Raw genomic sequence first — 25,504 nt, forward strand, 5'->3', positions numbered from 1 at the left:
TCAACCTACAACTGAAATGACTTATCCCTACCTTCACACTTCCTTCTGCAGATTAAGTACCCATTCTGTGAAGATTTACAGTGATTGCACTAATATCCTTGCAGGTCAGAAACATTTTATAGTGTAGTAAGAACTTTCACTGTTAAATAATATACGCCAATGTTGATATCTATATGTGCTTGAAACTATCCTAACATCACAAAGCAGAGAATTGGTCATGTTAACGCTGAAGCCTGGGCAACAACTGCACAGGAAGCTTCCGATTGTGTTGTTGCATTTTTGATGACAGCTTGAGATGTTCGTTGTACATTCATCGATGTCTGGAGAAATAACCTCACTCAGCAACAGGCTGAGGCAAGTACAATAACAATAAATTGAAAGACATTTCCCTCGGCACATTTATTGGGATGGTTTTGAGGCATATGTATCAAATGTGGCTAAATGTGATTACCTTAGATGAGGCATCTTGGTAGAAATGAGCATGATGGACCAAACATTCATTCTCCATGCTTTTTGATGCAGTGACTATGAGTCAACTCCTGGTGCATATCAATGACATTTGTCACTATGTTTTTAAAGGAGGTCCAAAAGTTTCAAAGTAAACTCTGCCGGCTGGCATTTATGCCTGGCAGGTGTTTCTGTTAAAATTTACAAGAGTAATCAATCGCTTTTGAAAATGAAGCTTAGATCTCGCAATTTTTGTGATCGAACACTGTAATATAAAGGCTATGTTTAAAAAAATATGATTTCTACACCATGACTTATTCGGTAGCGTGGTTTTGGCAGCTCACAAATGGCAAGGGACAATTGCTCGATTCCAGCCTTTACATCTCACCATTTGTGTTTGGGAAATTAAGCAAGCTGATAGCTGCACCAGGGTGATAACAAACAGGTGACTACCATCGCTTTGGTCCATCTGTAAAGAATTTTGCATTAAACAATTCCTACCATCACAAAGGGAAGTATTGGTTACATTGGTGCTGAAGCCTAGATCACAACTGCACTCGAAACTTCCGATTGTGTTGTTGCAGGTTTGCAGAAAAAAATGAATGAAATGTCAAACACTTGCAAGACTTTTGTCTTTGCCAAAAAAACACTACCACTTGTAATCATGAGATGCAACCCTATAATTGAAATAACTTATCTCTACATTTACACTTCCTTCTGCAGATTAAGTACTCATGCTGTGAAGACTCACAGTGATTGCAATAATATACTCTGTTATTCATTATTATATTGTTAAGTCAGCAACGATTTTACACTGTAGTAAGAACTGCCACATGTAAATAATATACGTCAACTCTGAGCAAATATGTACTCAAAAATAATAAAGCGAGGAATTGGTCACGTTAATGCTGAAGCCTGGGTAACAACTGCACAGGAAACTTCCGATTGTGTTGGTGCAGTTTAGTTGACAGTTTGAGGTGTTGGTAGAACATTCGTCGATATCTGGCGAAATAAGCTCATTTACTCAGCCAGAGGAAGTAGTTGAGACAGGTTTAATTACAATAAATTGAAAGACATTTGCAGAGGTACATTTATCGGAATGATTTTGAGTAATATGGACCAAATGCTGGTAAATGTGACCAACTTTGATGGGGCATCTTCGTGGATATGAACGTGTTGGGCCAAACATTCGTTTTCCATGCTCTTTGATGCTGTGACTATCAGTCAACTTATGGTGCACATCAAAGCCATTTTGTCACTATGGTTTAAAATGAGGTCCAACATTTATCAAATTTAACTCTGGAGGCTGATTTCTAAACCTGGCTTTATGGTTTTGTGTCAAAATAGAAATGAGCAAACAATCGCTTTTGAAAAAGATGCGAAGAGATTTCAATGTGTAAGAACAAATTTGTATGAAACAACAAAGAAATCTATATTATGGTGAGCCATGCACTGTAAAGGGCCTGTCCTACTTCGGTGTCCTTGGCACGCAAATTACGCAAACTCGTGGTTGCATTGAGGCGCGTGGGCATCGTATGGCCGCGAGGGGCTGGTCCCACTTAGAAGCACGGAGGGGTATGTAGTTGTGCGCAACATCGCGCGGGCTCCAACATTTTTGTAGTGAACAAAATCTTTGCGTGCCAACGGCCTGTCGCAAAACTGACAGCCAACATGGGACAGGCCCAAGACCCTGGCGTGATGCAACGTCTCACCTTCAACAGCAGCAGAAGCAGGCAAACGATCGCCGCACTCGGCCTGGGGCTCATGGCCGTTGCGGTCCGGATCCGCCCTCACTTCTACTCCCAGAGCGGGGTCAAGAAAATTGAAGATAGACACAAAATGCTGGAGTAACTCAGCGGGACCGGCAGCATCTCTGGAGAGAAGGAATGGGTGACGTTTCGGGTCAAGACCCTTCTTTTCAGACTGAAGAAGAATCTCAACACGAAACATCACCCATTGCTTCTCTCCAGAGATGCTGCCGGTCCCACTGAGTTACTCCAGCTTTGTGGAGTAACACGCGCTCCAGACGGCTGTGCTTACGCATGTAATTGCGCCCGACATTCGCCGGACTATCTCGGCTGAACACGACCACGAGGTCGCGTAATTTGCGTGCCAAGGACACGTAAGTGGGACAGGCCCTTAATATGGAGTCACAGCGTGATACAGTGTAGAAACAGGCCCTTCGGCCCAACTTGTCCACACCGGCCAACATGTCCCAGTTACACTAGTTCCACCTGCCCATGTTTGGTCTTTATCCCTCCATACCTGTCCTATCCATGTACCTGTCCAATTGTTTAATTGTTGGGATAGTCCCTGCCTCAACTACCTCCTCTGGCAGCTTGTTCCACACACCCACCAACAATTGTGTGAAAAAGTTCTCAAATTCCTATTAAATCTTTTCCCCTTCACCTTAAAAATGTCCTCTGGTCCTCGACTAACCCACTCTGGGCAAGAAACTCTGTGCATCGACTCGATCTTTTCCTCTCATGATCTTATACACCTCAATATGATCACCCCTCATCCACCTGCACTGCAAGGAAAAGAGTCCTAGCATACTCAGCCAGTCCCTATAGCTCAGACCTTCTCATCCTGGCAATGTAATCTTGTCTGTTCCCTTTCCAGCTTAATAACATAATTCCTATGACATAGACCCAGGTGCCCATGTATATAAAGGCAATGATTTTTAATTTATGATTTTGCCTTGTAATACAGGTGCACAACCTTTTATCCGAAAGCCTTGGGACCAGACACTTCTCGGATTTCGGAATTTTTCGGATTTCCGAATGGAAGATTTTTAGCGTAGCTTAGGTAGGTAGCGCGGGCGGCTTGAAAAGTCTGGAGCGGCTGCCTCCTCCCCGGAGACCGGGGAATCATTGTAAATCATTGCTTAAATGTTAGTCAGTTAGTTTGGAGGGATGTTATGTGGGGGGGTGGGTGAAGGGGGAAGGGGGAAACTTTAATTCTTAGTCCCCTACCTGGTCGGAGAGGCGGGGAGCGGGCAATGCCTTACCGGGTCGGCGTGCAGTAAGCTCCGGAGCGCTGTGGCCGCCGACTCCCAAGATCGCGGAGCTGGGGGCTGCGGGCATCCGGCCGTGGGCGACGCTGGTTTGAGCTCCGACACCGGCACCGCTACCCCTGGCTGCGCGGCGCTCCAAATCCAGCGCCGCACGCGGCCGGACGCCCGCAGCCCCAGCTCCGTGATGTTGGGAGTCGGCGGCGTTGCCGACACACAACATCGCGGAGCTGGGGCTGCGGGCGTCCGGCCGCGGGCCGCGGGCCGCGCTGGATTTGGAGCGCCGCACAGCCAGGGGTAGAGTTGCCGGGGTCGGAGCTACAACCGGCGCCGCCCGCGGCCGGACGCCCGCAGCCCCAGCTCCGCGATGTTGGGAGTCGGCGGCCACAGCGTTCCGGAGCTTACTGCACGGCGACCCGGTAAGGCATTGCCCGCTCCCCGCCTCTCCGACCAGGTAGGGGACTAAGAATGAAAGTTTCCCCCTTCACACCCCCCCCCCCCTTCCCCTTCACATAAAAGCCCTCCAAACTAACTGACTAACATTTAAGCAATGATTTACAGATGTATAAATGTCTCCCCGGTCTCCGGGGAGGAGGCGGCCGCTACAATAGTACAGACCTGGGTTGACCGTGGGTCGTTTCGGGTCAAGTTTGGCGCCAAACGCGTGCTTTGATGTGCAGAGGACATCCTGGAAAAAATGTCCGGTTTTCGGAGCTTTTCGGTTTCCGGAACGCCGGATAAAAGGTTGTGCACCTGTAGTAAGATTAAACGACCAGTTTGAAGTTTGATCTTTATTTTATGAGGAGTTACGTTGAGGGACTACGTGAAGAAGTCCCGTCCAGGCGCACATGCGTCAATCTTCAAAGCAGCGGTGTGAAATCACAGATGATAGATACCGAAGCATAATAGTAAGCTACGTGAGGCAAACATAACCTACCTTTGATCTTTATTAGGGTGGGAGCGGAGGGCACGTAGTCCCTCAACGTAACTCCTCATAAAATAAAGATCAAACTTCAAACTGGTAAGTTCTCGTTTAATCTTACTATTTTACTTCGGAGTCACGTGAGTGACTACGTGAAGGTTTTAAAGCTTCTGTGATTTCAGGCCGTAGATTCAATCCAGCCGTTTCATTGCATTTGATTGATTTTATACGAGTGAAAGACAATCAATAACATGCAACCATAACATTGATGTAATCAGTTAATGGTTTTTATCATAAAACATCTTTTGTTCCCTTTTTTAATCACTGGGGAACATTTAATACTGAATCCAAAACAGTACCACCAAATACACCAGGGTCTGCAATCTCTTTATGGTAATACTTGTAAAACATCCGTTCATTTGCCTATCCTGCGGCCGCGACGATATAGTCTATTGGAACATCCAAATCCTTGGCCGCCGATGTTGCCGCTGCCCTGGTGGAATGAGACTTAAATTTGTCAGTATCAATTCCTGCATCCAATAGCACCTGCTTCAGCCATCTGGAAATAGTTTGTACTGACACATTCTTATGTGGTTTTTTATGGCTGATAAATAATGCAGATTCTGTACCTCTTAGGTCCTTGGTGGCCTCAATGTAACATTTTAAATGTGTCACTACACACAGTCTTCGATCCGTAGGATATGCTGTAAAGACCAATTTACACCTGTGACTCCTGGTCTGCTCTGTTTTAGTAAGCCATAGACATAGAATGTAATTTCCTCTGTTGTCATTCCCATTCTGTCTATACGTAATTTGTGTAATGTCTGTACTCTTTGTGCTGAAACTAATGCCATTAACATGATTACTTTCATGGTAATTTTGTCCAAAGACAAATTTGAAATGGGACTCCATTCCCAAAGTAACATGAGTACATCCCTCACATTCCAGATTTGCATATATCTGGGTCTGGGAGGTTTTGCATTGAAGATACCCTTCATGTATTCACAGACCAAGGGGTGTGATCCTAGAGCCTGTTGTTCAGATGCTCTCCATAAATGTGCAGAGAGAGCAGTCCTTGCAGTGTTGATCGCACTATAACTTAAATTTACATCAAAGTGTAATGTTGACAGGAATTCCAACACATCTGAAATGTCTGCAGTGTGATATGAAATGTTTTGTCTTGAACAAAACTCCTCCCATTTCTTAATATAAGAAATGTACTGCTTCTGGGTACTATCCCTCCAGGCTCCTGCAATTACATCCATAGTGCGATTTGATAGTCCTCTTTCGACATATGGCCTTTTTAGAATCTGCAAATCAACAAATCAATACGATCATGTAAAGGATGAACATCACCAGTTACAGGGTGCACTAGTATGTTTTCTTGTCTTGGGATATGCATTAGAGGTTCTGTCACCATTTTTAACACTAGTGGATACCATGGTTGTGTAGGCCAATCTGGGACCATCAATAATCCTGAAGCATTATCCTGCTTGATCTTTTGTAGACACCTACTAATAAGACAAAAGGGAGGAAATGCATATAAAAACATTCCACCCCTATTTAGCGAGAATGTATCCACCGCTGTTGCACCTGGATCTGGTTCACATGAACCATATTGAGGTAATTGATGGTTCAGTCTGGATGCAAACAAGTCAATTTCTGGCTTTACAAATTTTTTGAGCAATGCTGTAGAAAATGTCACGATTTAATATCCTTTCTGTATTATCATTAAATTTTTGTGACCTACTGTCTGCAATTATATTGAATTTACCTGGGAGGTAAATTGCCGAAAGCCAAATGTTTCTCCTAATGCACCAGTACCAGATAATGTTTGCTAATCAGTCACAACCTTCTGACTTGATTCCACCCATATGATTGACATATGCTAATGCCATAGTGTTGTCAATCTGAACCTGCACTTGCAGATTTTGCACATTAGAGCCAAAAGCTTTAAGCACATGAAATGTACTTAATAATTCTAGATAGTTAATTCCATGTGCTTCGAGCAAAGATTCTTCTTCCACATTCCATCTACCTCCACAGCTGGAAATGGTATCAGCAGCGCCCCCAACCTAGCGCGCTTGCATCAGTCTGTAGAATGATAGCTGGTGATTCAACCAGAATGTTTCTGTACGAATTAGGAACATTCTTAATCCACCAATGTATATCATCAATTGCTGTTTTTGGTAGTTGCATGGGCCTATTAAAATTCCCCGAATGTCTTTTTAATGCTTGGACCTTTGCTCGCTGCAGTTGCTGATAATGCAGTGGACCAAACTGTACAGCTGGAAAGGAAGAAATCAGTTTGCCAAGTAGGCTAGCCACTTGCCTAATTGATGTTTTGTAATTAGTTTGGTACAACCCTCAATTAGCTGCAGCTTTATGTCCTTGAGTAAAGTCACTATCATGTGTTCTGAATTAATAGTGAACCCCAAGTAATCAATTGTTTTGTTTGGTGACAGTCTACATTTATCTGGATGTATAAGAAAGCCCAAATTTTGAAATGTGAGTTTGACTACTGATACTGATGCTTTTGTTGTAGCTTCAGTGTCTCCCACAATTAAAATGTATCCAAATAAGCCATTATCAAATGGCCCTAGGCTCTTAATAATGCTAAGATTGGTTTTAGCAATTTTGTAAATAATCTAGGGGCTGAGGTTTAAAACATTAGGCAATGCATTGAACTGCCATTATGATTCATCCAGTTAAATTCTTTAATATCTTCGATCTTTACCATGCACAGCCACAGAGTAAGATGCATCTTGCAGATCTATGCTGGCTCCATTTTGAAATGCTTATACTGTACAAAAGGGTTAAGACTTGTTAAATTAAGAACGATTCTACAACCACCATCCTTATTTGCTCTAGAAATGCTAGATACCAATTGGTGGTTTTTGATAAACTGTCTTTTCAATAACCCCTTTCCTACTAAATATTTCAAGCACTGCTTGAATGTTTCTATTCTCTTCTTAAGAGAAAACATGCGTTTGCTTTGGAACATGTAGAGTAGGAGGATTCAAATATGGGTAGAATTCAATTCTAAATCCCATAATACTGCACAGTATAAATGTATTTTTCATCATTATTTTTAGGAATAATTGTAACCAACCCCCCAATTTTTGAATGTGATACAATTAATATGTTTCTTCCACGACCAGACCCACCTACCTCAGGGTTTACGGATGTCCAATATTGTACCTTGCTTCGGTATGGATATTGCCTTTGAACTGATCTGCCAAACACCGGTGGTTTAATCATCCCCACAGTTTTTGCTTCTTCATTCAGGTATTTCACCCTTTTGGCTACAGTTTCTCCAAAGAGTAAGATCGGCAATTGTATATTTGATGGTTTACAAAGCCTTGCAAACTTAGGATGTATGTTAGGTCTTATAGCAGTTTTACGAATACATATTATTTCAAAGTGTGCATTACACATTAGTGCCAAAACATCCTGTTGTGACGTTGTCACATGTTGTTCTCCCAGGTCTCTGGCAAAAGCCATAATACTTGATCCTATTATCTCAGCACCCGCTGTAACCTAATTTCTTGTGCGCGTACTGCGGTGCCCAAATAGCCCCATATTACATTATTTACTGGTGGGACTGCTAGCAGTGCGCAATTCTGCGGGATTTGATATTTCTTGGCAGTCTCACCCATAGTCAGTTCTTACAACTGATGGGAAGCAAATAATATATAGTTAATACTATTTCTTCTGCCAATGGTTGTCCCTTCAATCTGGGACCTGGAATTTTTGGACCAGACCAGACTCCTCATAGTGGGGTTCACCTGGTATTCTTTTTGACCTTATACCTTATAGGTGTTTCAATGGTACTTTATCTACCGTTTTTATAGTCGCTGTTTTCTACTGCCGACTTTAATAGGACGCCCGCTACTCTCAGACATTCTGTCCTCTTGAGTTTTAGCTGTGGTGCGCTTCCCTTACTTTTCCCATTTTTCTCTCTATTTAGACTTGCCTGTTTGCCAGCACACAGTCTCTACGGAAGAAAAATGGCCTGAAGTGAAAGTAAAATACATACCTTCAGGTTTTCTTTCACTCACCGCTTGGAGAGGGCTCTGCTCCTTCCAACGCGGTCGCAGTCGCTATGCGTCTGACGATATGACGCATGTGCACCAGGACGGGTCTTCTTCACGTAGTCACTCACGTGACTCCGAAGTAAAATTACTGATCAACACCGTAACTCATTCGGTGGCATGGTTTTACAATTCACAAATGGCAAGGGCCAATCTCAGGATTCCAGCCTTTACATCTCACTATTGATGTATGGGAAAAGTTCAATTTTTGAACCATTGTGAAAACATACAAAGAACTACTATCCCTTTTACACATCTGTAAATAACTTTGTATTAAAAACTCCTACCATCACATAGGGAAGAATTTGTCATGTTGATGCTGAAGCCTGGATCACAACTGCACATGAAGCTTCCAATAGTGTTGGTGCAGATTTGTAGACAGTCTGAGGTGTTGGTTGCACATTCATCAATGTCTAAATAAATAAGCACAGTTACACCTGCTGTAAATTGTTGACATTTGCCAAAAAATTGTCAAGCGGGGCAGATATATCCAATGAAAACAATGCAGGCTGTCTTCTAATGCTGGCAGAAGCAGTGCATTGCTTTAAGCAGTACAATAGTTAGGCCATTTAAAAAAAAGAAATGATTGAGACCTATAATTTCCCATCACACCATGGTTCATTTTGTGGCACAATTTTGGCAGCTCAGAGAAGTCAGGGGCCAGTCACTGGATTCCAGCCTTACCAGTGAAGCAGTATAATCAGCAGAGGTTGCTGCATTGGAGGAACAACACAAGCATCTACCTGTGTGGGATGAAACTGCAGATGCTGGTACCACCAAAGATAGACACAAAATGCTGGAGTTACTCATCAGGACAGACAGCATATCTGGAGAGAAGGAATGGGTGACATTTCTGGTCAAGACCATTTTTCAGAAGAAGTCTCGACCCGAATCGTCACCTATTCCTACTAACTGCTACACTCTGTGGCATTTCCTGCTTGCCACATCCTTTTTTCCATATGTGAAAAACGTTGTATTTGAAAATTCGTACCTTCACAAATGGACGAGTTGGTCACATTGGTGCTGAAGCCTGGGTCACAACTGCACACAAAGCTTCCGATTGTGTTGGTGCAGATTTGTTGACAGTTTGAGGTGTTGGTTCCACATTCATCAATGTCTGGAGGAAAAATAATAAATGACTTTTGCCTTTTCCAAATAAAACTCTACAAATTATAATCATGAGATGCAAAAGACATAATGCAATTCAACAACTGAAATAAGTTATCCCTATTTTAACATCCTACTGTAGGAAATGTACCCATTCCCTGAAGACTCACATTGAACAAAATTGAATTATTACATTTTTAAGTTGATAGTTCAAGAACTTTTTACTGTGTAGCGCAAAATGCCACTGTTATATATTATTCCCCAACTCTGAGAAAATATGTGCTTGAAACTATCCTACCATCACAAAGCGAAGAATTGGTCATGATAATGCTGAAGCCTGGGTAACAACTGCAAAGGAAGCTTCCGATTGTGTTGGTGCAGTTTTGTTGACAGTTTGAGATGTTGGTTGCACATTCATCGATATCTGGACAAATAAGCACAGTTACTCAGAGGAATATTTTGAGGAAGTTACAATTACTTCAAATTGAAAGACAAGTGCCTATGTAAATGTATCAGGTTGGTTTTGAGAAAAATGGGCCAAATGTGGCTACATCTGACTACCTTAGACATGTAGATATGAACGTGATGTGCCAAACATGCGTTTTCCATGGTCTTTTAAGCTGTGACTATGAGTCAACTCCTGGTGCATATCAATGACATTTTGTCATTATGGTTTTAAATGAGGTCCAACATCTATCAAATTAAACTCTGGAGGCTGACTTCTACGCCTGGCTTGAGTATGGTTTTGTGTCAAAATAGAAATGAGCAATCAATCACTCTTGAAAATGATGCTAAGAGTTTTCAATGTGTAAGATCAAATTTGTATGACACAAGAAAGAAATCCATATAATGGTGAGCCATGCACTGTAGTATGGAGTCACAGAGTGATACAGTGTGGAAACAATGCCTTTGGCCCAACTTGTCCCCACCGGCCAACATGTCCCAGTTCCACTAGTTCCACCTGCCCGCCTGTGGTCCATATCCTTCCAAACCTGTCCTATCCATGTACCTGTCCAACTGCTTCTTAAATGTTGGTTTAGTCCCTGCGTCAACTACCTCCTCTGGCAACTTGTTCCACACACCCACCAACAATTGTGTGAAAAAGCTACCCCTCAGATTCCAATTAAATCATTTCCCTTTGATCTTAAAAATGTCCTCTGGTCCTTGACTAACCCACTCTGGGCAAGAAACTCTGTGCATCTACCTGATATTTTCCTCTCATGTTCTTATACACCTCTATATGATCACCCCTCATCCACCTGCGCTACAAGAAATAGAGACCCAGCCTACTCAACCACTCCCTATAGCTCAGATCTTCTCGTCCTGGCAACGTAAATTTTCTCTGTACCATTGCAGCTTAATAACATAATTCCTATGACCTGGTGCCCAGGTGCCCATGTATATAAAGGCAATTATTTTTAATTAATGATGTTGCTTTATAATTACTGATCAGCACCGTGACTCATTAGGTGGCACGGTTTTGGCAGCTCACAAATGGCAAGAGACAATCTCTGGATTCCAGCCTTTACATCTCACCATTGATGTTTGGGAAAAGGTCTATTTTCCATACAAGCTGACAGCTGTACCAGGGTGAAAACTCACAGAGAACTACTATCCCTTTTACTCATCTGTAAAGTACTCAGTATTAAAAAGATTTCTACCAGCACAAAGCGACGAATTGGTCACATTAATGCTGAAGCCTGGATAACAACTGCACAGGAAGCTTCCGATTGTGTTGGCGCAGTTTTGTTGACAGTTTGAGATGTTTGTAGATGGAGAAATAAGTTCAGCTACTCAGCCAGAGGAATAATTTGAGGCAGAACAATTACTTCAAAATTTTAGACAAGTGCCTCGGTAAACCTATCAGGTTGGTTTTGAGAAAAATGGACCAAATCTGGCTAAATCTGACTACCTTAGATGGGCATCTTGGTAGACATGAATGTGATGGGCCAAACAGTCCTTGCTTTTTGAACCTGTGAGTCAACTACTGGGGCATAGCAATGACATATGCTAATACATTTTTAAATGACGTCCAGTGTAAATTATGCAGGCTGACCATCAAGCCTGCAAGGCTATGGCTTTGCGTCAAAATTTCTGATTAATCAACCGCTTTTGAAAATTATGCGTAGAACTTTGAATGTTTATGATCGATCCACTTCATGGTGAGTCACCTATTGTAATTTAATTGCAATTTTTTGAAAATTATAATTTTGCCTTGTAACACCTGACTCATTTGGTGGCACAATTTTGGCAGCTCACAAATGGCAAGGGACAATCTCTTGATTTCACCCTTCATATCTCACCATTGTTGTTTGGGAATTTTCCATACAAGCTGTCAGCTGCACCAGGGTAAAAACACACAGAGAACTACTATCCCATTTTTCCATCTGCAACGATCTTTGTATTAAAAAATTCCTACCATCACAAAGGGAAGAATTGGTCACATTGATGCTGAAGCCTGGATCACAACTGCACGCAAAGCTTCCAATAGAATTAGTGCAGATTTGTTGACAGTCTGAGGTGTTGGTTGCACATTCATCGATGTCTAAAGAAATAAGCACAATTAGTCCTGTTGCTAATTGTTGACATTTGCCAATACATTTGCAAACTGGGCCAACATATCCTATGTAAATGATGCAGGCTGTCTTCTAATCCTGGCAGAAGTAGTGTACTGCTTCAAGCAGTATAAGATATAAGACATTCCAAACACAAAATGATCAAGACCCATCATTTCCAATCATAACATGATTCATTTTGTGGCACAGCTTTGGCAGCTCTCAGAAGTCAAGGACTAGTCACTGGATTCCAGCCTTTCCAGTGAAGCAATATCATCACTAGAGGTTGCCTCACCAGAAAAATAAAACTAACATCTACCTTCTGTGACATTTTCTACTTCCCACATCTTTTTTTCCCATGTGTAAGAAACTTTATATTTGAAAATTCCTACCATCACAAATGGAAGAGTTGGTCACATTAGTGCTGAAGCCTGGGTCACAACTGCACACGAAGCTTCCGATTTTGTTGATGCAGATTTGTTGACAGTTCGAGGTGTTGGGTGAACATTCATCGATGTCTGGAGGAAACAAGATAAATAATATGTCAAGCACATGCAAGACTTTAGTCTTTGCCACATAAAACTCTCCCACTTGTAATCATGAGATGCAAAAGAGGATATACAATCCTACAACTGAAATAACTTATCCCTACTTTTAAATTCCTTCTGTAGGAAAGATACCCATTACCCGAAGACTCACAGTGAATAAAATGTTATCCTCTTATTCATTGTTAAATTGATAGTTCAGCAACTTATTGCAGTGTTACACAAAATGCCGCTGTTACATATTATCCCCCGACCCTGGGAAAATATGTGCTTGAAACTATGCTACCATCACAAAGCAAAGAATTGGTCACATTAATGTTGAACCCTCGGTAACAACTGCACAGGAAGCTTCCGATTGTGTTGGTGCAGTTTTGTTGACAGTTTGAGATGTTGGTTACACATTCATCGAGATCTGGAGAAAAAGCTCAGTTACTCAGCCAGAGGAATATTTTGAGGAAGGTACAATGACATCAAATTGAAAGACAATTGCCTAGGTAAACCTATCAGGTTGGTTTTGAGGAATATGGACCAAAGGTGGCCAAATGTGACTACTTTAGATGGGGCATCTTGGTAGACATTAACGTGATGGGCCAAATAGCTGGTTTCCATTCTCTTTGGCGATGTGACTCTATGTCAACTCCTGGTGCATATGAATGACATTTGTCACTACATTTTTAAACGAGGTCCAATATTTTCAAAGTAAACTATGCAGGCTGACCTCTAAGCCTGGTAAGATTATGGGTTTACACCAGATTTACGTGAGTATTCAATCGCTTTTGAAAATGATGTTTAAAGCTTTCAATGCTTATGATCGATTCATTTAATGAAGTGTCAACTACTGCAACATAATTGCACTTTTTTGAATATTATATTTTGTCTTGTAATTTCTGATCATCACCATTACTCATTTGGCAGCTCGGTTCAGCCAGCTCACAAATGGCAAGGGACAATCACTGGATTCCAGCCTTTACATCGGTGTTTGGGAAACGTTCAATTTTCCATACAAGCTAACAGTTGCACCTGGGTAAAAGCACACATAGAACTGCTTTCCCTTTGGTCCATCTGTAAAGAACTTTGTGTTAAAACATTCCTACCATCACAAAGGGAAGAATTGGTTACATTGATGCTGAAGCCTGGATCACAACTGCATAAGGAGCTTCCGATTGTGTTGGTGCAGATTTGTTGACAGTTCGAGGTATTGGTTGCACATTCATCAATGTCTGGAGAAGTGAGCTCAGTTACTCAGCCAGAAGGAGGTAATTGAGGCTACAACACTTTTTTTTTTTAATTATAAATTTTTTTTAAATTAAAAGCATTGTACATACATCTTAATCATGATATGCAACATGATACATTCCGTGTACAACTTCTCTTATTTTTAAACTTTAAGCTGTAATAAAAAAAGAGAAAAGAGAAAGAAGAGAAGAATGAGGATGGTAGTGAAGTGTAGTCCGCAGTAGTTGGCGTTAAATGAATGATAATGTTTAAGTAAACTGCGTGTTTGAGAATGTGAGAAAAAAAAAAGAAAGAAAAAAGTAAAGAAAACAGGCCCCAACGAAATAAGGGCCTTAGGAAGGGAAATGAAATAAGTAAAAAATCCAAAGAAGGTAGAGCTGAACAAAAAAGAAATGGAATGTGCCTAATTCATAATGATTCACACCCATCACCTAGTTCTAAAACAATAACTTTCTAGGGTTATGCTGCACCATATTATACTTGTAATAATTCTATAAAAGATGACCATATTCTTAAGAATTGTTCTTATTTTCCTGCTAGAACGTGTCTCATTTCCTCGAGATGTAATATTCCCGACATATTTGTGATCCACATTTTAAGCATTGGGATAGGAGCGTTTTTCCGGAATTTAAGTATACTTTTTTTGCCGATATCAAACCATAGTTTAGGAAACATCTTTGAAATATAGTTAGTTCAGAACAGGCTTCCTTTGCTCCGGAAATAATCAATTCTGTATTTGGGTCCAGTCTTAATTTAAATGTTTTTGAAAAGCTTTCAAAATTTTCCTTCCAAAATTTCCGAAGTTTTGCACAGGAACAAAATGAGTGTGCTATTGTTGCCTCTTTAGTTAGGCACTTATCACAGATGGGAGAGACATTTGGAAAGATTTTAATTTAGTTTTGTTTTTGAGTAATATAATCTGTGTACAATTTTAAATTAGATCAGTGTGTGTCTAACGATAATCGAACATTTGTGTACATATAACACATAATCTTCCCATCTGTCCTTGGGAATTTCTATAGCCAATTCTTGTTCCCATTCTTTTCTTATCTATATTTTAAATAATATTATAAAAAATATGATGTTAAATGATCCAATTCTACCTGTCTATTCATGCCTTGCTTTGAAGGTCCAACTTCAGATTTTGATAATCTTGTGAGTGTTTTTTCAAATAGTCTTGGGTTTGTAAATATCTAAAATATTGGTTATTTTCCAAATTGTTTTTAAGCTGTAAGTCTTGGAATGATAAAAATGTTCCCTCTTCATACAAATCTTCCCAAGTCTTAATTCCTAATCGTTCCCAGAGGGTAAACATTTTGTCAATAGTCGATGGCTTAAACGCTCGGGTTGTTAGCTATCGGTGAGAGAAGCAAAAGATTTCTTAATTTAAGAGAGGATTTTTCTTGTCTCCAAATTCGTATTGTGCTGTGAATCATCGGGTTTCTCTTATATATTGTGTTCTTCAGTTTTATTGGGGAGAAAAGGGGTGCAATCCTCCTTCTCCATTATTGTCCATTCTGCCTGTTGTGTTGAACTGTCCAACCAGTACATTATATTTTTAATGTTCACTGCCCAATGGTAGTACATAAAATTAGGAAGTGTGAGTCCACCGTATTCTTTAGGTTCATAAATGTATTTTTTGAATTCTATGGGATTTATAGTCCCATATGAAATTTGTAATGTGAGAATTTTTTTTAAAGTTTTTAAGAATGTATGTAGGTATTGATTGGAATAAATACAGTATTTGTGGAAGAAAAATCATTTTAATGGCATTTATTCTGCCTATTAAAGACATCGGTAGTGTTTTCCAAAATTGGATCAACGTTTGTAATTTAGTAAGTAAGGGTAGGTAATTTGCATTAGAGATTTATATTTTCTGGTAATTTGAATACCCAAATATTTAAATCTTTCTGTAGTAATTCTAAAGGGGTATTTTAAAAGATGTGTTGAGTCTTGAGGTTTTATCGTCATTATTTCACTTTTATTCCAATTTATTCTATATCCTGAAAAGGAACCAAATTCTTCTATTAAGTTTAATAAATTTGGTATGCTAATTTGTGATTTTGTAATGTATAATAATACATCGTCTGCATTTAATTATATTTTATTATTAGAGTTTTTAGTATTGTAACGGTGAATATTAGGGTGCATTCTTATATTTCCTGCTAAAGGTTCTATCGCCAGGGCAAATAGAAGGGGTGATAAAGCACATCCCTGTCTGTTGCCCCTGGATAGTTGAAATTTCGGGGATAATATGTTATTAGTCAGTATTCTAGCCGTGAGCTTATCATATAGTAATTTTATCCATAGCATAAAATTATCTCCCATTTGAAATTTTTGTAATACTTTAAAGAGGTATTCCCATTCCACCTGATCGAATGCTTTTTCTGCATCCAATAAAATAATTGATAAGTCTTCCTCTTCTATCTTATATGAATATATTATGATAAAGAGACATCTCAAATTATTAAATGAATGTCTCTTAGGTATAAACCCCGTTTGATCCGGGTTTATTAATTTACTAACATATTTACTTAGTCTTCTTGCTAAGATTTTGGCTAATATTTTCTGATCAGTATTTAATAGTGCAATGGCTCTGTATGACCCGGGTTCTTCTAGATCTTTATCCTTTTTAGGTATTAGTGTTATAGTTGACTCCGCTAGTGTTTCTGGTAGTTTCTGTTCTTTGAATGCATATGTGTAAAGTTTCTGTAGACGTGGAGAAATTATTTCATAAATCTTTTTATAGAATTGATTGCTAAATCCATCCGGTCCTGGTGTTTTACCATTCTTCAAAGAATTTATTGACTCTTCTATTTCATTAATTGAAATTTGAGCTCCTAATTCTTCCTGTTCCATCACATTGGGTTTTGGGAGATTATACTTTTGTAAAAAAATTGTGATTTTAATACTATCTGTTGATGTGTTTGATGTATATACATTCGGCCCTTCGAGCCTGCACCTGCATCGAGATTATACTTTTGTAAAAAAATTGTAATTTTAATACTATCTGTTGACAGTTTGAGGTGCTGGTTGAACATTCATCGATATCTGGTGAAATAAGCTCATTTACTCAGCCAGATGAAGAAGTTGAGACAGGTTTAATGACAATAAATTGAAAGACATTTGCAGAGGTACATTTATCGGAATGAATTTGAGTAATACGAACCAAATGGTGTTAAATGTGATCAACTTAGATGGAGCATCTTGGTAGGTATGAACGTGTTGGGCCAAACATTTGTTTTCCATGCTCTTTGATGCTGTGACTCTATGAGTCAACTCCTGGTGCATATCAATGACATTTTGTCACTATGGTTTAAAATGAGGTCCAACATTTATCAAATTTAACTCTGGAGGCTGATTTCTAAGCCTGGCTTGAGTATGGGTTTGTGTCAAAATACAAATGAGCAATCACTCGCTTTTGAAAATAATGCTTAGATTTTAAATAGTGCACCTACCCGATCTTTTCCTCTCATGATCTTATACACCTCTATATGATCACCCCTCATCCACCTGCGCTGCAAGGAAATAGTCCTAGCATACTCAACCAGACGCTATAGCTCAGACCTTCTCATCCAGGCAACGGAAATCTTCTATGTCCCCTTTCCAACTTAATAGACATGGTGTCCAGGTGTCCATGTATATCAAGGCAATTATTTTTAATTTATGATTTGCCTTGTAATTACTGATCAACACCATGACTCATTCGGTGGCATGGTTTTGGCAGCTCACAAATGGCAAGGGCCAATCTCTGGATTCCAGCCTTTACATCTCACCATTGATGTTTGGGTAAAGTCCAATTTTTGAACCAGGGTGAAAACACACAGAGAACTACTATCCATTTTACACATCTGTAAAGTACTTTGTATTAAAAAACTCCTACCATCACATAGGGAAGAATTAGTCATGTTGATACTGAAGCCTGGATCACAACTGCACACAAAGCTTCCAATAGTGTTAGTGCAGATTTGTTGACAGCCTGAGGTGTTTGTTGCACATTCATCGATGTCTAAAGAAATAAGCACAGTTACTCCTGCTGTAAATTGTTGACATTTGCCAATAAATTGTCCTGTGAAGCAGTTATATCCAATGAAAACAATGCAGGCTGTCTTCTAATAATGCTTCAAGCTGTGTAATATTTAGGCCATTTAAAAAGAAAATGATTGAAACCCGTAATTTCCAATCACACCACGATTCATTTTGTGGCACGGTTTTGGCAGCTCAGAGAGGTCAGGAGCCAGTGACTAGATTCCAGCCTTTCCAGTGAAGCAGTATAAATCAGCGGAGGTTGCCACATTGATGGAATAACACAAACATCCTGTGTGGGAAGAAACTGCAGATGCTGGTAACACCAAAGATAGACTGAAAATGCTGGAGTTACTCATCAGGACAGACAGCATATCTGGAGAGAAGGAATGAGTGACATTTCTGGTCAAGACCCTTTTTCAGAAGAGTCTCGACGTGAATCGTCAACCATTCCTACTAACCTACCTTCTGTGGTATTTTCTGCTTGCCACATCCTTTTTTACATATGTGCGAAACATTGTATTTGGAAATTCTTACCATTACAAATGGAAGAGTTGGTCACATTGATGCTGAAGCCTGGGTCACAACTGCACACGAAGCTTCCGATTGTGTTGTTGCAGATTTGTTGACAGTTTGAGGTGTTGGTTCCACATTCATCAATGTCTGGAGGAAAAAGAATAAATGACTTGTCAAGCACTTGCAAGACTTTTATCTTTGCTGAATAAGGCTCTACAACGTAATCATGAGATGCAAAAGTGGATACGCAATCCAACTCCATGACTCATTCGGCGGCACGGTTTTGGCAGCTCACAAATGGCAAGGGACAATCTCTGGATTCCAGCCTTCACATCTCACCATTGATGTTCGGGAAAAGTTCAAATTTCCATACAAGCTGACAGCTACACCAGGGTGAAAACACACAGAGAACTACTGCCCCTTTTACACATCTGTAAAGTACTTTGTATTAAAAAATTCCAACCGTCACATATGGAAGAATTGATTATGTTGATGCTGAAGTCCGGGTCAGAACTGCACACAATACAATACAATACAATATAATACCATTTATTTGTCATTTGAACCTCACATGAGGTTCAAATGAAATTTTGTTTCTGCAGTCATACAAGAAAAGAACCAAGACACACACCAACACAATTTACACAAACATCCATCACAGTGAATCTCCTCGTCACTGCGATGGAAGGCAAAGTCTTGTCTCTCCCCTGCTCTCCATTCTTCTCCCGATGTCAAAGTCAAAGCCCCTGGCGGGCTTAGTCCACGACCAGTCCAGCAAGTCCACGACCATTTAAAGCCGCGCCGGGCGATGTAAGGCCCTAAGAGGTCTTGATATTGGAGCCCTCGCCGGGCGCAAGCAAGTCCCGCGGCTGTTTAAGCCGCGCAGGGCGATGTAATGCGCCGCTCCAGGTCACTCTCAACTGCGCAATTCGGGCGGGAGAAGTAGCCGTTGCCGGTGCCCCGCAAAGCAGTCTCCCACCGGGGACCCGCGAGCTCCCGGTGTCACCATCCAGCGGAGTCGGGTCGCAGCCGCGCGCCACGCAGCTCTCCACGCTCCGAACTCCCCACGCACCGAAGCTGTCCAGCTCCACGATGGTAGGTCCGCAGCTCTGCAGGCTCCTTGACTTGAGCCCCCACGTCATTCCGGTTGGAGGCCGCTCCACGATGCTAGGCCCCAACGACAAAGGAGACCCGACAGGGAAAAGGTCGGGGCCCCGTGCAGGGAAGAGATTTAAAAGTTTCCCCCACCCACCCCCCACCCCCCACACATACACATTTAAAAGCCCACTACAAACTATACCCTCAATGGGACAAACAAATAAAAAAAACACAGACAGACTGCAGAGGTCGCTGCGACGTTGGTCGAGCCGCCCACCCACGAAGCATCCAGTAGTGTTAGTGCAGATTTGTAGACAGTCTGAGGTGTTGCTTTCTTCCCACACATCTACCTGGCAGTGTTTCCACTTTGAAGGAAATTACCCAAAATTCTGGTTGTCTTCGGGTAATTTCAGGGAAATTGAATAATTTCGGGAAATTTCCGCATCCGTCCCGCAGGATGATTTGGGGAAAAAATATATTTCCGCCTGCGCAGTTGGGGGAGGCTGATGACGCAGTAGGGACGCAAAATGACGCTGTGTCCCTGCGCATGCGCAGTGGACCCGGGCGGGGGTCAGATCAGCACCATTTTCACCACACACCATCATACATCACCTCGTGCCTAATCTGGGTGAGTGGTGGAATATTGCATTGAGGGAGGGGGAGTCTGTTTGTTTTTTATCGGGGGTGTCAAACTACCCGCGAATGGGTCCAATCCGGCCTGCGGGATGGTTTCGGAAAAAAAAGGAGTGCCTACTTCTCTGGGCCCGGGGCTGCGGTGTCTGCCTGCTGGTCCATTGCCTCCATCCACGGTGTTGGAGCCTTGCCGCTGGTCAGCCTGACGTCCAGGTAGTGGGTCCTGGCAGTGGCTGTGACCCGACACCAGGCGCCGCTCCGACTGGGTTCCCGCCTCACAACCCCCCCCCCCCCCGCCATGGGCCCTCCAATGCTGCGAGGGGGGGTAGAGGGTGGTGAGAGGAGGGGAGGGGGGAGGGAGAGAGAGAGAGGGGGGAATGTGACAGGGGGAGGGCAAGGGGGGAGGGAGAGAGAGGGAGAGAGAGGGAGAGGGGGGAGGGGGGAGGGGGAAAGAGATGGAGGAGGGAGGGGAGGGGGAAAGAGAGGGGGGTAGGGGGAGAGAGAGGGAGGGCAGGGGGAGAGAGAGGGAGAGGGGAGAAGGAGGGTAGGGGAGGGGGAGGGGAGAGAGAGAGGTGGAGGAGGAGGGAGGGGGAAGGAGGAGGGGGGGAAGGAGGAAGGTGAAGGGGGAAAGGGGGAGAGGGAGGGAGCCATCACAACCCAGTAGTTGAGTTTGAGGCTAACCATTTCACTGTACCTTAATTGGTGCATGTGACAAATAAATAATTTGAGTGATTGATTGTTGTGTTGAGTTCTTTGTGACACTGTATTCCAGGCACACACTGCACTGAACACCCAATATGCATACCAGGCAGTCTGGGCTACATCATAAATGTGCACAGTGCATAATGTCTTGCATAACACTGTACAAGTAACAGAAGCAGGCAGATGTGGTGTAGTTACATAAATCTGTTTTGCCTTGTTCTTCTTTGTGTTGTTAACATGTGCCCGCGAAAGAAAACAACAACAAATGGTATGTAGGAAGCATTTTTGAAACTTCAGGAAATACCATCAAATTCCAGGAAATTTGGGATTCTATTTCAAGAAAAAAAAATTGAGTTGTGGAGCTATATCATACGCTCCATACATGCTGCCTCACCCGCTGAGTTCCTCCAGCATTTTTGACTACCCTCGACATTCCAGCATCCGTAGTTCCTTCTTATACACAAAATGCTGGAGTTACTCATCAGGACAGACAGAATATCTGGATAGAAGGAATGAGTGACATTTCTGGTCAAGCCCCTTTTTTCAGAAGAAGAGTCGATATGTAAGAAACTTTGTATTTGAAAATTCCTACCATCACAAATGGAAGAGTTGGTCTCATTAGTGCTGAAGCCTGGGTCACAACTGCACACAAAGCTTCCGATTGCATTGGCGCAGATTTGTTGACAGTTCGAGATGTTGGTTCCACATTCATCAATGTCTGGAGGAAAAAGAGTAAATGACATGTCACGCACTTGCAAGACTTTTGTCTTTGCCAAATAAAACTCTACAACTTGTAATCATGAAATGCAAAAGAGGATATGCAATACAACAACTGAAATAAATCATCCATATTTTTAACATCCTACTGTAGGAAATGTGCCCATTCCCTGAAAACTCAGAGAATAAAATAAAATTATTATTAATTTATTAAATAGATAGTTCAGGAACATTTTACAGTGTGGCGCAAAATGCTGCAGTTATATATTATTCCCCAACTCCGATAAAATATGTGCTTGAAACTATCGTACCAGCACAAAGTGAAGAATTGGTCACATTTATGCTGAAGCCTGGGTAACAACTGCACAGGAAGCTTCCGATTGTGTTAGTACAGTTTTCTTGACAGTTTGAGATGTCGGTTACACATTCATCGATACTCAGCCAGAGGAATATTTTGAGGCAGGTACAATGACTTCAAACTGAGAGACAAGTGCCTCGGTAAACCTATCAGGTTGGTTCTGAGAAAAATGGACAAAATGTGGCTAAATCTGACGACCTTAGATGGGCATCTTGGTAGACATGAACGTGATGGGCCAAATAGTCAGTTTCCTTGCTTTTTGAAGCTGTGACTCTATGAGTCAACTCTTGGGGCATTTCAATGTCATATACTACTACATTTTTAAATGAGGCCCAATATTTTCAGTGTAAATTATGCAGGCTGACCGCCATGTCTGGCAAGGCATTTGCATTGCATCAACATTTCTGAGTAATCAACCGCTTTTGAAAATGTTGGTTAAGGGCTTGTCCCACTTGGGCGACCTAATCTGCGAGTTATAACCATATAACCATATAACAATTACAGCACGGAAACAGGCCATCTCGGCCCTTCTAGTCCGTGCCGAACACGTATTCTCCCCTAGTCCCATCGACCTGCACTCAGACCATAACCCTCCATTCCTTTCCCGTCCATATAACTATCCAATTTATTTTTAAATGATAAATTCGAACCTGCCTCCACCACCTTCACTGGAAGCTCATTCCACACAGCTACCACTCTCTGAGTAAAGAAGTTCCCCCTCATGTTACCCCTAAACTTCTGTCCCTTAATTCTCAAGTCATGTCCTCTTGTTTGAATCTTCCCTACTCTCAGTAGGAAAAGCTTATCCACGTCAACTCTGTCTATCCCTCTCATCATTTTAAAGACCTCTATCAAGTCCCCCCTTAACCTTCTGCGCTCCAAAGAATAAAGACCTAACTTTATTTTGGCGTTCTGGCGAATTTGCCCTCAAATCATACTCGCAGCATGGTCGACATGAGGTCGTAGGAGGTCTTTGTAACTCTGCTTCATGCTGGAGAGTGGTCTCCGCGTACTCGAGGTCTCAGCTAGGTCACGGCGTTTTTTCAATATGTTAAAAAATGTCCGCGAGTAAAAAAAGGTTGCCATGGAAAAAATCCATACTTTTTGTGCTCGTAGGTTTATCGTAGTAGGTCGGCATGTTAGTCGTAGGTAATTGAGGGTAGTCGAAGGTAGTCGAGGGTGGTTATGGATAGTCTTCATCATAGTCGAAGGCAGGTCAAAAGGAGGTCGAAAGAGATCGAAGGAGGTCGTCTTCACTTGCCAGTATTCGGTGTCCAATTTTCCCAAAATTAGTCGGAGCTAGTTGAAGCCAGTCTTCAACATAGTTGAAGGAGGTCAAAGGAGTTCTTCTACATAGTCGAAGGAGGTCTTCAAGATGTCATTTTTTCAAACTCTTCTAAACGAGCCAATTAGGTCACCCATGTGGGACAGCCCAGTTAGAACTTTCAATGTTTATGATCGATCCACTTCATGGTGAGTCAACTATTGTAATCTCATTGCAATTTTTTGAAAATTATAATTTTGCCTCATTTGGAGCCATGATTTTGGCAGCTCACAAATGGCAAAGGACAATCGCTGGATTCCAGTCTTTACATCTCACCATTGGTGTTTGGGAAATGTTCAATTTTCCATACAAGCTGTCAGCTGCACCAGAGTAAAAACTCACAGAGAACTACTATCCCTAATTTCCATCTGCAAAGATCTTTGTATTAAAAAATTCTTACCATCACAATGGGAAGAATTGGTTACATTGATGCTGAAGCCTGGATCACAACTGCACAAGAAGCTTCCAATAGTGTTAGTGCAGATTTGTTGACAGTCTGAGATGTTGGTTGCACATTCATCGATGTCTAAAGAAATAATCACAGTTACTACTGTTGCTGATCGTTGACATTTGCCAACACATTTTCAAACTCAGCAGACATATCCAATGTAAACAATGCAGGCTGTCTTCTAATCCTGGCAGAATTTGTGCATTGATTCAAGCAGTGTAATATTTAAGACAATCTAAACAAAAATGATTAAGACACATAATATTGTGCACAGTTTTGGCAGCTCAGAGAAGCCTTTCCTGCCTTTCCAGTGAAGCAGTATAATCAGCAGAGGTTGCCTCATTGGAAAATCAACACAAACATCTACCTTCTGTGGCATTTCCTGCCTCCCACATCCTTTTTTCCCATGTGTGAGAAATTTTACATTAGAAAATTCCTATCATCACAAATGGAAGAGTTGGTCACATTGATGCTGAAGCTTGGGTCATAACTGCACACAAAGCTTCCGATTGTGTTGTTGCAGATTTGCTGACAGTTCGAGGTGTTGGTTGCACATTCATCAATGTCTGTAGAAATGAGCTCAGTTATTCAGCCAGAGGAGGTAGTTGAGGCCGGTACAATTACAACACTTAAAAGACATTTACATTGGTTTATTTATCGGGAAGGTTTTGATGAATATTGACTAAATGTGGGCAAATGGGACCACCTTAGATGGTGTATCTTCGTAGACATGAACGTGTTGGGCCTAACAGGTGGTTTCCATTGTCTTTGATGCTGTGACTCTATGAAACAACTCCTGGTGCATATCAATTACATTTGCCAATATATTTTTAAACAAGGTCCAATGTCTTCAAAGAAAACTATGCAGGCTGACCTCTAAGCCTGGCAAGTCTATGGGTTTGCACCAAATTTACATCAGAATTCAATCGCTTTTGAAAATGATGCTTGGAACTTTCAATGCTTATCATCGATCCACTTAATGCTGCGTCAACTACTGCAGTATAATTGCACTTTAAAAAAAATTATGAATTTGCCTTGTAATTACAGATCAACACCATGACTCATTTGGTGGCATTGTTTTGGCAGCTCACAAATGGACAGGGCAATCGCTGGATTCCAGCCTTTACATCTCACCGTTTGTTTGTGAATAATACATGGTGAAAGATTAATCTTTATTCCATAAGTAATCCGGAACATTTAAACTGCCAGCCATTCATATCCAGCTCGGCGTGGCTTCTGAGAGCTGGCTGACATTGTTACTGTAATACCGTGTAGTACCGTAATACCGTGTCATGGGTGGCATGTAGATATGTGTGGTAGAGATTATAAATGGCATGGATTAATAAGGGTTAATAGTAAGATTAAACGAGAACCTACCAGTTTGAAGTTTGATCTGTATTTTATGAGGAGTTACGATGAGGGATTACGTGAAGAAGCCGCCAGGCGCATGCGTGTCATTCTTCAAAGCAGCGGTGTGGAATCACAGATAAATGTAATGACTAAACATAGTAAGATTAGAGAAGAGGTACCAGTTAAGTATATGATCTGGGTGGGAGCGGAGGGCACGTAATCCCTCATTGTAACTCCTCATAAAATACAGATCAAACTTCAAACTGGTAAGTTCTCGTTTAATCTTACTATTTTACTTCAGAGTCACGTGAGTGACTACGTGAAGATTTTAAAGCTCTGTGATTTCATGCCGTGGAACGAGTCCATGCATCACGTCTGCCTTGGCTGTTGGGAGGATTGTGTTAACATAATTT

At 41.5% G+C, this 25,504-nt stretch overlaps 1 protein-coding gene across 1 annotated transcript in view; it reads right to left on the reverse strand.

Moving 5' to 3' along the window:
• The window catches only part of LOC116979505 (serine-rich adhesin for platelets-like), a 1,930,096-nt gene that overhangs the window by 1,507,742 nt on the left and 396,850 nt on the right, over positions 1-25,504 (reverse strand). The window contains exons 50-58 of the mRNA XM_033031015.1: positions 21,487-21,612; positions 18,483-18,608; positions 17,803-17,928; positions 13,778-13,903; positions 12,970-13,095; positions 12,531-12,656; positions 9,882-10,007; positions 9,468-9,593; positions 8,764-8,889 (exon numbers count right to left, since the gene is read on the reverse strand). Coding sequence (XP_032886906.1) covers positions 8,764-8,889; positions 9,468-9,593; positions 9,882-10,007; positions 12,531-12,656; positions 12,970-13,095; positions 13,778-13,903; positions 17,803-17,928; positions 18,483-18,608; positions 21,487-21,612 — 1,134 coding nt within the window. The remainder of the gene's footprint in view (positions 1-8,763; positions 8,890-9,467; positions 9,594-9,881; positions 10,008-12,530; positions 12,657-12,969; positions 13,096-13,777; positions 13,904-17,802; positions 17,929-18,482; positions 18,609-21,486; positions 21,613-25,504) is intronic.

This window comes from Amblyraja radiata, chromosome 13 (assembly GCF_010909765.2).
Source record: "Amblyraja radiata isolate CabotCenter1 chromosome 13, sAmbRad1.1.pri, whole genome shotgun sequence".
Classification (NCBI taxonomy): Eukaryota; Metazoa; Chordata; class Chondrichthyes; order Rajiformes; family Rajidae; genus Amblyraja; species Amblyraja radiata.